This window comes from Lissotriton vulgaris, chromosome 2_1 (genome assembly GCF_964263255.1).
Source record: "Lissotriton vulgaris chromosome 2_1, aLisVul1.2, whole genome shotgun sequence".
NCBI classification, from domain to species: Eukaryota; Metazoa; Chordata; class Amphibia; order Caudata; family Salamandridae; genus Lissotriton; species Lissotriton vulgaris.
Window position 1 is genome coordinate 205116674 of NC_141687.1, and position 12301 is coordinate 205128974.

Consider the following 12301-nt stretch of genomic DNA (forward strand, 5'->3'; position numbering starts at 1 on the left):
GGTTAGGGCAATACAAAGGCGGAGGCTAGTTGTGGTGTTCATGGGATGAGATGGAGGATCAGGCTAGAACAGCAGCCCCCATTAGGGGGACCCCCTCCCATGTCCTTATTATCCATTTTAGGTGGCAACGACTTAGTGACCATGGGGAGTAGGGCACTTATACAGGCCATGCAAACAGATATAGGGACTATCGCCAATAATTAGGGCCATGCGAGCTGGTGTGGTCAGAGTGTCCCATGTGGCCATGCAGAAGTTCACGGAACAGAAAGGCTTGGGGTCCATCAGGCAGGCACTAATACAGGCAAGAGTGGAAGGCTATTATTAAAAGGATGGCGTGCACTTGTCCAAAGTCGGGAGGGATATGTTTCTCCTTGATATAGAGGATGCACTGGAAGCTGCGAGAAGTAAGTAGGGAGCTCGGAGTTGGGGGGCTCTGTCATCGACGGTAGCCTCCTCCAGAGCTGTGGCGGAGTTACAGGGAGATCTGGAGGCAGACGGGTACAGTAAGGGTACCTCTGCGGCAGACCGGTACAGTAAGGGTACCTCTGCCTGGCACAGTAAGGGTGCCTGAGCCAAAGACCTGGAACCGCAGAGAGGTTCCGGGAAAACCGCGACGGCGCCCTGTTAGTCCTTCGGGCGGTTGGGGGGCTGACCAACCGGGGGTGTGCCATACCATGCTCCGCCCGAAAGGGGCGGGAGTATAAGACATGATCACATGATCCGTAAGGGGATCTGCAAAGGTGCTGCACTGTCCGGGCGTCGACCCACCGTGCCGGCAGGCTCAGAAGGAGGGCGGGGCAGCAAGGGGCTGCCTGCCCTGGATCGCCCGTAAGATAACCCACTAAAACATCATACTTTTGTTGTATGAAAATAAACCTGCGGCAGTTCTTTACCCATAAACAATGTGTCCAGTGTAATCATTATATGGCCAAATGTCATATGTGATGGGGGGGAGCGGATGACGGTGTGGGCACTAATGCTCATTAAAAGTGAAGGCGAGGGGCGCAGAAGGATTAAAAAGAACAAGAAGTGATGGAGGGTGGGAAACAGGGTAGTTTCCCTAAAGAAGATTGAGGGGCAGCGTATAAGGAAATAACGTGTATAAACCCTTCTTTCTTATATGTTTGACCATTCATGAGACCGATGAATACTGTATACTTGTGGATTTGACCAGTCTTGTTGTTGTTTTGTCTAAGTGTCTGAATGAGTGAATGAATGTGTGCTGTGTTGGAAAAATGTCCAAGACATGTGGGGTACATTTTGTACAACATTTATATTCATGCTCAGTTTGTAGGGGGTTTCTGTTTTTTTAACATATATATTTGTTTTTTGTGTCAATTTTCTTGACTATTAATGATCAATTTATGAATATCGATATAAATGTGTATTATTGATATACACAATATACTAAGGACATATATTTTGATAGCATGAAAACTCATAATCTATTATATCATATACCAAAGTCCTTTCTGCTGTTGCCCTGGTTCAATGAGGTGATTTATTCTCCTCGTTCCTACATTGAGACTTTATGACTTGTCTAAAAATAGGTTTCAGGCAGTTGGGTTGGTTTGGTAGCTTGAAGTAACCACCAGAGCTGACCACTTTGGACCCGGAGAACCGGGTTCGAGTCTCGGCAGTGCAAAAACTGTGCATTTAAAAATTAAAAATACATGACGATCGTCACTAAAACTATGGCAGGAATGCCAATAAACCAAAAAAAGATATATATCCAGGCGGAACTGTGACGTTGAGACAACTAGGACGAACCCTGAAGGTCAACGGGGGAGTGGCGAGGGGTGACTCAGGGGAAGTACCCCAACAAAATCAGGCATAGTCTCCTCATGCGGGACAACCAAAGAAAACCATTAGTGAAATTGCCATGGGAGGAAGGAGCCATACAAAAGAAGGACAATTGTAGTAATAGATCAGTTTGAAGCTAGCATTTTTGAATGCTGAAGCTAACAGCCATTGGCAATGGTGAAGAATTGGCTTGGTAGTTTAGTCTGCCCTGTTCCCATGATGCACTGGGCCAGGGACAGACTGATTTGCATATAGCCAGGTTCTGAGCTGGGATGGTGCAGTGAGATAAATAACTGTGATGGATCAAGCCCTGATCTTTGGACTGGGTAAGAGTGGTCTGCTTAATTCAGACACTCTGTTCATCACCACCCCCTTTTCTGAATCATTGGCAATGGGGGGTTTGCAATGGCCCCAAAGAGAGATACAACAGGTCATCACTAATGCTCGACCTAAAAAGGAGAGAGGGTCTATGTCTCAAGTCACTATATATCCTGTCACCAAGGGCCATATGATATACCTATTGATCAGAAGAAATAAATGTGAGGAATTATGATTAAGAATTATAGAAATAAAAATCAATGTATGCAGCAAGTTCATATATTCAGTCATTAGAGAAAGTCTAGATAGCTGTAAAGGTTATTTTCATACATAATTGCTCATTTTGACCAATATTAATACCTATGCAGCCATCCAAATTATTTTCCAGATTTAAATGTGTGCATGTAGGATCTGTAGTATTTACTTGTGTACTGAGAAGCTACAGAGCACCAGTACTGTGTGCTTACTCAAAAACACACATTGAAAGAATGGTACAGTCAGAAACAGAAAGGCATGCAATCACAACCAAATCGCCACTCCAAGTTGAATTTAGACAATACATTCTGCAATTTTCAAGCACTGAGGAAAATAAAAAGAAAGACTAGCAGATTAAACAAATACAGGTCCCCCTCATCAGAATAATGAATACCTGTAATGAGAATACTTCCCAACCTGTCGGAGGCCCATAGGAAAGCTAATGATATAGAGAGCCTGAAAGAAAAGCTAAAGAAAGGGGAACCCCTCATCATTTTGGGAGATCCCAGGTGTGTTGCTTTAGCCAAAAGTTCTTAAAAAGAAGGCTGCTTCTACCCATTCCTATGCTGCGCATTTGCAACAGATTGTTTAATAAATATAGGGCTGATCCCACAGCTGGAACACACCCCAGTTTTGCAAAACAGAGAATTAGAAAGCATGTAAATCTTCAATTGTATTATATTTTGCCAATAACTTCCATCCGCAGTAGAGGCTGAGGGTATACCTCCTAATGGTGGCCATCACAGTCAATTCAAGATTCCCTATACCAGCTTCAATATCGGCACGGAAAACACTAGAAGGGTCTGAAAAGCTGTCTACTCCTGATACTGCAGTTGACTGATGGACTGGGACTCACTACAACCTACATCTGCGTTGTTCAGCGATGACAGACTTCAGTTGGAAGCCTCCCTTAGCAGAGGCAAAAGCATGTCAGTCGCCTATACTGCAGGTCCATCAGTTTTGTGTCCCTTAAGGTGAGTACACAACCCATAGTCCCACACACCTGAGAGCCCTGTGAAGCAAGTTCTATTCAGGCCTTCATCAAGACTGCTTGTTCTTCTTGCTGGCACAGAAGTTGGAAACAGAAGCACACCACAGCAAAAGGAGGACTCTAGGCACTTAGGGTCTAACTAATAACCATACAGTGTCAAGAGAAGTGTAACCCATGTAACCCTTTACAGATGTGTGAGAGGCACATAGTCAGACACAGCCATTGAAAAATTGTGTGGTGCAGGGGGAAAATTCATAGCCTTGTCTGCTGTAAAAGGAAAATAGCTAAAGTACCTTATTCTGATGCTGTGGTATTCTGTGCTACCTGTCTCCCCTCACCACTTCTCTCAGTAGCCTGCTTAACCAAACCACAAAAGCTCAGCAGGGACTGGGGAAGCCACGATGAGGATATTCCAGGATATTCAATAAGAAACATTATTATCCTGCAGAGCACTAGACACCAAGAAAATTGTAACTAGCACAGTGACCAGGCAGAGGACTACCACAAAGGTGGGGGAAATTTGGAGACATTACTGCAATTGTATCCTCACCTGAGCGTTTTACCTCGGTCTCCAGAATCTGCAATTCTTTCTCAAGATTAAGTGGACTATCAAACATCTGCCAACCTTTGAAAATGAATAACAGAGAAGGCATCAGTATGTCAGGAAAATAAAACAATCAGAATAATTAAAGTCATGTTTTAATGTATACACTACAAACTAATGTAATTGTATTTAACAACTGTTGCTATCACTCTACTTAACAGAATGGGGGTCTCCAACCTTTTCTGTAATAAGAGCTACTTATGTTCAATGAAAATTATCCCAAGTTACTAACATTATTAGTGCTGTAATAGTGACCAAATCAGAGATGATTACATTAGTAGCCACCATAAGCAAGATTACCAGCAGTGATCACCTCAGTGCACCTAGGCAGGGTTGCCAGAAGCAATGTAAAACAGGCTTTGTTAATGTGAAATGCTGCAATGGGGGTAATACATACAGCCAATGCTGCAGTGCCCCTGGCACCAAGGTGATAATGTTAGTAGTAAGTAGGGATGAACTCTCACAGTAGTAAGTATTTCCCACACTGCATGTTTTATCAGTCAAATATCAACTTCAAATATATTTTGGAATTCAACCATTTTTCTCTAAACATAAGTTTATGGGCTCTGAACAAACACATATTTTCTTCTTACATGCACTCTCAATTTATAAACATTTAAATAAGCAAAAGATTCTAATTTAGTAGGATGGGCTGAACACTGGAGAGCTACGTACAAGTAGCTGGAGGGCTACCAGTAGCTCACAAGCTACTCATTGAAGAAACCAGCAACAGAATAGTTGTTATCCCCCCCTGAAGGATGAAACAGAGTTAAACTAGGAGTAAAACCTCCAAGCTGAAGATTACACACACGCCTCTTAAGTACACCCTTAACCAAGAAAGCTGTCAGAGCACTGTAGTTCCAGGTAGCAATTACAATGAAATTCTGTATTGTTTTATGTGTTTGGCCTTAGTGCCAAACACAGGAGTTGGTCCATCTTTTATGTCTACCCAGTAGAGTCCTGTGCAGCAAGAAATGTCCAGCTGTGACATCATAAGTATCTCCCAGATCCCGAAAGGAACTAGCCTCACCCCCTGCAAATAAATAACCCAGAAAGGAGAGTCCTGCCTAACTTCACAACTGTAGTCCACTCCATCCACCCAGATGCCACCAATTTTGAACAATAATCAAAGGGAATTCAAAGTGTATAGAATCCTCTGCAGTGCCCTCACCCAGTGTATCTTGCCGTTCTAACTAACACATTCTTGCTGCACATTAATACTGCAGGGACAGGTCTCAGCAGGATCCGGGTCATAAGAACACAGTAAGGCCTCCCACAGTCCCCCGCAACCTATAGCATCCCAGGTAGTCGATCGCTACTGAGCCAGCCTCTACAAGCGGATAGCCAGGTAATACTTCTCAAAGTCTAGAGCAGCCATTCCTCCCTCATCCACAGGGAGCCACAATTTCTGCAATGCCACCATCGGCCCCAATGTCTCCCAATATAACGTAATGAGGATGCTGTCCAATTTCCCAAAAAACGCCCTAGGAAGTTCCACTGGTAAAGCCATAAACAATTAGAGGGGCTGTGGTAAAATCACCATTTTAGAGATGGCCATCCGGCTACTGATGGAAATAGGGAAGGCACTCCAAAATTTGATTGATCGTCGCAGAGCAGAAATAGCCCGGTCACAATTACCCTTGAAGAGCAACTCTGCAGTTCTATGCAGGCCACCCCTAAATATCGAATGGTAGTCTGTTTCCAGTGCACCACCGGGGCGACCGCAGAAGGCTGAAACCCCCAGGACGCAGCCCACTGAGCTCAAGGTGGACCCCCTACAGGACTGCGTCCCAGGATGCAGCATGCTCCCTTCAGACCTCAAAGAAGCCAACATCTCCACTACCCCCATCTGTTCCTTGCCCACCTGTTGCCTGATAGGCTGACTTGCCTCCCTTCTTCTGGAGAACCGAAGCCTCAGACGCTGGGGCAGTGATGTTCAGAAAGTTCCAGACCCTTTGTCGTAAAGTTCAGACCAATCCCACGCTGCAGAGGAGTCAGTGAAAAATTTGCTACTTGTTTTCCACGTATGCTCGCAGGTGGGTCGGGAACAACAAATAATAAAGTTCACAAAGCTTCTTCCTTGCTCAGGAAAACAAAGCCCTCTGAGTTTGAATCTGATGCACAAAGTCTGGATAGATAGAGACCCTAGCTATCGCCACTGTAAGGGGTCGTTGCTCCATGCTAGTTGGAGTATAAAGTCCCTATCATGGGGGAACCCCTGTTGGGACGGCTGAGCTGGAACTCTATTCACACGTTCCGACACATAGAACTTTGACAGGCCCTCCAGGGCCACAAACTCTTCAGCCAGTCCTCCAGGAATCCAAGCATGGATTTGCTCTCCACTCTCTCTGGTAGGCCAATGACTCCAATATTATTACAGCAAGCCCTCCTCTCCTGGTTCTCACGCTTTGACGCTAATCGAAGTGTCTAGGCCTCCAAATCTGTAAGGCTGTAACCCATACCCAATACCTCAGGTGCTAGGGTTTGGACTAAGGCCTTCAGGGCAGACACCCACTCTAACATTTTCTCAGAGTCTTCTCGGATGAGGCCCAGTTTGTCTGCTATATAGTCATTCTTATTCTCCAACTGTTCTCTTTTGGTATCGATCACAGCCAACAGTTTAAGAAACTTGTTGTCCAGTTGAAAAGCATCCCAAAACTTAGCGCCATATTTAATACCCTCCTGCGGGGCACTAGTCAAGGCATCGTCATTAGGTCTCTGGGTGTAGCCCATGGTGTAAGAGAACAAGGGTGATGAAGGTGTGTCACAACCTAATGGTCACCAACAAACGGGGTCAGAAGTCACAGCACAGCCAGCCATAGCCGAGGCGAGAGTGTGAGTTTTAATATGGCCAGTAGGGGCCAGAGATTACCACCAGCCTTGTATTGTGTCAGATATCCTATAGAGGTATACTCTATATGTGTATAGGTAGTGTCCACCCTCCAGTCGGATCACCAGAGCAACCTTTGCAGCTTTCAGCCCAGGCTACACCAGCCATAATGCAGACAAGGAGGAACAGGCAGTTAAATAGAGTCATTTTCAGGCCCGTCATCAGAACCTGCAGGGTCGAACAGCACTACCCGAATGCAAGACGCAGCACACCAAACCACTCTTGGGGGTGTATCCCAGGAGCCTCAGCAGTCCTAAGGCAAGAAGGAGGAGCAGCCAGTAAATGAAGAGGGGTCTCGAAACCCCCGCCTGCTCCTGTGCTGCAGGACTGGCCAGTACTGCCAGGAAACTCAATATCATGTACCTTGGGTCCCAGGAGGTCAAAGATTCATCCAGGAGAGCCACAGCCAGCCAGGATAGTTGCCCAATACTCATTGGGCCACCGCAAATCGCCCCGTCTCTCATGTGGTTGGCCGTTGGTAGCGTTCCGTGGGAGCCCTTCCTCTTCCTCTTCAGTCGAAATGTGTGTAGAAATCCACCACAGAGGGCACCGCGGTCAACTCGACAGGGCTACCCTCAAGAACAGTAAGTGATGCAATGCCCGCTCTTCAGTCAAGAGCCCACCATCTTAATACCACCGGGAAGCTGTCTCCGTCCAAAAAAGCCAGGCTCCCGAAGAATCTCCTCAGCAGGCATTGCCATCCATGGTCCACGGTTACCTCCATGGCACAAGAAGTCCTGGTGCCACAGGACCAGCGCCAAATGTGGAGCACAGCAGCTATACGAGGCTGGTGGATTGCAAGCCAGCAGGGAGCTCACAGAAAGAGCTGCTCATGGCATGTTGGTGAGCACCACCCCCAATCTACCTGACACTCCTAATAATGAAGGAGGGGGTGAAAAATTAAACTTGTTCCAATTTAGATTAAAAACATGGAAGATCATTTCTGTGACAAAAACTATTGTAGTGCTGGAAACACACGATTTGTTTGTTTGAATCCAAGGAAGAAACGAGAAAATTACAAGCTGCATTGCTACTCTAAGCGGTTTATCAAACACGTGAATTTGGAGACCTTTGTGATTCAATATTTCAGGGTCAATTGATAAGATGCACTAGTAACCTCAAGATTCAATAAAAATTATTATCTTGCAATCCAGATTTAAAAACAGCAGTGACAATTGCCAGGAGCACTGAACAAACAGCAGAGTGTGAGGAAAAGAAATTAAAGGAGCTAATCAATCACCAGTGTGTGAAGTGAGAGTTAAAGGAAAAAGAGACAAAACCGAAGAGTTAATTTCTAGAAGGACTAATAATGTTGCGGAATCAACAAAACAGAAATGCTACAGATACCGTAATCCCAACCATTAAGCAAATTGCTTCAAATGCCCTACTTGTAACTGCATCTGCCAAAAGTTTGGAAGTAAAGTTCATTATGCTAGGTTTGTGAAGAATCATTACACAAACTGGTGAATACTGGTGAAGAGGGTTGGAGAGATGTATTCCAAGTGTAGGATGAAAATGAAAATGTACTCGCACATTCATGTGAGATTTAATTAGATGACCACAAGATTGACATTTTAGCTGAATCCTGCTCACCTGTTCACAAATTTGTCTATACCTTTTAATAATAATAAGTATAGGTTTTGCCCAACGATTAGGGGGAAGGCCCTGTGAGGCTATTCTATCTATAAGGCATAATGCCTGGCAATAACGTTATATGGGGCAGCAATATGGGGATATAAGCAAATGGAAGAGGTCCAGAAGGTCGAGAATAATTTTTTTCGCTCTCTCTTGTCTATCCCCCTATCTACCCCAACATTTGCTACCCATCAGGAATTGGGGATGGGGTATGTTTGTGACCTGATTAGTATGGCCCCCCTATCTGTTGGCTAAAAACCTGGCTTAACGCAGAACTAACGTTAAATCGCCAGATTTTAAAAGATTGTGTTACTTTAGAAAGGGGGAATGAAATAAGTGGCTTTCCTACATTAAGTCAATGTTTGTCAAACTTGGGCGCCCAGAAATTTTTGTTAAAGGTGATATTAGCTGGGTTAAAGAGCATTTCCTGACTTTGAAGACCCAGGAACGAGAGGGTGAGGAATTAAAAAAAAACTATGGTTAGGGCTCATTTTTTACTAGTTACATCACCATCTATTGAGCCCTACCTTAAGTTAGTAACAAGGCCATATCATCGCTGGTTACTAACTAGATTCCGTTTCAGTCAGATTCACCTTCTTTTGGGTACTTTTCAAGGATGGAGTAAACCAGAGGAGGCAGCACTTTGTAATTGCGATAGGAGCTCAATTCAAAATACCATGTTATTTATATTTTTTTGTGCATATTATTCTGTCATTAGAAATAAGACTCTTAAGAGGCAAGGGGTTTTTACAGGCTAAAGCTGCCCTATTATATCTGCAATTATTGGATAACCCCTGGAATATTTTTTATATTGCAAACTACCTTGTAACAGCTGTTCAGACGAGAAAATTGAGATGCCCAGTTATGACAATTCGGGAGGGTTTGGGCACTGTGGAGCAGGCATTAAATCTCTCCCTTATTATTGGAAAATATGTGGGGGCCAAAAATGTTAATCTTCATCTGGTATATGTAGACCTTTCCGCGGCGTTTGACTGCGTGCCACACTCAAAATTGTGGTCAATTTTAACTGAATTGGGTGTTGATCACTCTTTGGTCACATTTCTGCGTGAACTGTATTCCGCCGCCTAAGCTAGGGTGAGATACGGGGTCCAAGGCAATCTTACTTCACCATTTCCCATTACCAGGGGAGTCAGACAGGGCTGTGTACTGGCTCCCTTCCTTTTCAACCTCTATACTAATGGCCTAGAGCTGGCTATGTTGGAAGGGAGCCAGGACCTCCCCAAAATAGCCCATCGCCCTATCCCTGCATTATTATATGTGGACGATTCTGTGATAATGGCAAGAACCCCTATCCAACTGCAGCACCTTCTCAATAACTATTGTAAGTTCATGTCTTCTCTGGACCTGATGGTTAATATTAAAAAGACTTTTGTTATGCATCAGGGCAAAAGGTTAAAGGAACTGTCGCAGGGTTTCCGTTCTCTCACAGAACTGTGCACAGAGATCTAGAACCTGGGTGAGTTAGGGTGACCCACAACTCACCTTTGTTTCAGAAATCCCCTTACCAAGCTAGCTACAGTGTCGCATCGGTAGTATATACTTCCCAATGTCTTAGACAATCCAGAACATGAACTTAGAGTACCTCAGGTATCGTGGAACACATGAACACTCTTTAGTTACATAATCATTCCAAACCGAAACTGGGAGGCAATGAAAACACGTGCAAGTTTGAAATGTTTATTTTTCAATGCAGCATTCTCAAACGCAGTATCTTGTATAATATCAATATACATATTATAAAAATCAGAGTCAGCAGCATAGTCACTAATCCATAGTAAGCAAAAGGTGATAACATGTTATGATGCAAAAATCTATAGAATTCTGTATCACCTATATTTCGCGCACCCTAATTAGCATATTATATTATATCTAAGAAGGTCTCATCTGGGTTCTTAGCAGGGCGGACCCATACCTCTAATTCTCAGTAGGAGGAGATCACATCAACCGCTACCAGCGCTCAGCATGCGAAGCATCAAGTGTGTTGATTCATTCCCTGTAATTGTATCTTAAACTCACGTAGAGCCAAATGTTGGCACAAACATTATTTGTGTTATGACTAACGTGGTGCGAGGATCAGGCCTGCAGCAACCTTGTGTTAGGTTATTCGGAGAGTGTGCCGTTCTCAGTGTGCAGACAGTTGTACCAAGTGTTCCAGGCACGACTGATACCAGTGCAATAACATATTATTCTCAAATAAATCACATCTTTCGTCTAGGTTAAAAGCTGTAATAACAACTAGGTGTCGTGTGCAAACCGAAGCAGAAAGAAAATATGGCGTTTAAACATTTAATATGCACATGCTAACTTAACACAATATATAGAAACGTAATAACCATATGACACCCTCCCAATGATCCGAGGACGGTCAAAAGACAAAAATATAAGCCAATACTCTATGAGAGGCAAGACATGAAAGCAGAGTTCAATGATATTGAGCCAAGCTAAATGTATGTAAATGTATGTAAAATTCAAAAACACAAAAAATATGTATGAATGCCTAAAGTGGCCACACAAAATATAAAAAGTCGAACTTGAGGCCTAACTATAATTAACAGGCCTAGAACATATGAAAAAATCGAATGTTCGTATTGAAACTGGCACCATTCAGAATTACTAAAAAGTCACGTGCCATAATGATGGAAGTATTCAGAGTCATTCCTCGTTGAATGAATATGCAAAATAGGTAGCAACAGCTTCCAACATGAAATCACTGCCATCATCCGAAAACAGTTCAGCCATCCAATTAAGCAATGGGAAAGAACATACGTGCTCCTCCAACACCGAATCCTCTAGCAACATCAGAGGACAACTCAGTGGGTTCTCGAGAACGCTTTGTGCCAGAAAGTCATGCGCCGCTGCGAATATGTCCCACTGACCCATTAGTCCATGCATCGCTGCCACAGCCATAACCCTTTCGCCAGAACAGACCAACTCGTGAGCCACTACGGGGTACATCAGCTGATCAAAGTTGACGTCAGGAGAAGTCGGTAAACAGAGACACAAATCAATGGCCCAGTCGAAATCACAGCTCAGGCAATGAAACACAGGCTGGACACAGGTGAAATAGGAAAATCTGAAGGATAATCCAAAAGCCGTGCTTAAGGTCGCAAGCGGCAGGGATCCATAATAATCAAGCATCCGGTTGCGAAACTGCATCAGTAGGGGCTGTGCGTTTCCTTGCGCAGGATGGGCATCCATGTTTTATAAAATAAAATATCACCAGAACGCCTGCAGCCAAAGCCAGCAAAACAGGAAATCCGCCAAACAGGCTAGCGAATATAGAATGAAAGAACGCAGGGATAATACCAAATACTTTTTCAAATGTAGTCACGAGACCACTGCTAACCATTTTAAAAAAATGAGCCAGGCTCGTTGTGGAGGAGGCATTGAAGATTTGATGAACCAGCTCGCAAAAATGAAACGGCAAATCAGTACTTAAAAGTGCTTGTACTTCTGTGCGTGTGTTTGCTATGTGAAGGACATACGTTTCGCGGGCAGAGCTCAGGGCCACCTGTTTTTGAGACAAAAGGGCTCTTATACGGCCTAAACCATTGAACTCAGCTCTCAAGGTTGGTATTCTTGGCCAAATTAAAACTTCTGAATTCCCATGCGTGGGTGGATACAACACATTCTTGCAGCAAACCACCCTTTCAGACACGGTAACCACATATGCGATACCGGCTTCTAACCCACAACAAAACTCGTTATTCAAAAGTAAATAACTACCGTTGGACAACAACGTGAACGTGGAAACTATTGCAGGAACTGGTGTCCCTTTCAAAAC

General features: G+C 44.1%; 1 protein-coding gene across 9 annotated transcripts in view; it reads right to left on the reverse strand.

The window, feature by feature from the left end:
- LOC147729834 (complement factor B-like) overlaps window positions 1-12301 on the reverse strand; it is an 877333-nt gene that overhangs the window by 695537 nt on the left and 169495 nt on the right. For all 9 annotated transcript variants that reach the window (XM_086954737.1, XM_086954730.1, XM_086954734.1 and 6 more), the window contains one exon: window positions 3918-3992. In XM_086954737.1, coding sequence (XP_086810863.1) covers window positions 3918-3992 — 75 coding nt within the window. The remainder of the gene's footprint in view (window positions 1-3917; window positions 3993-12301) is intronic.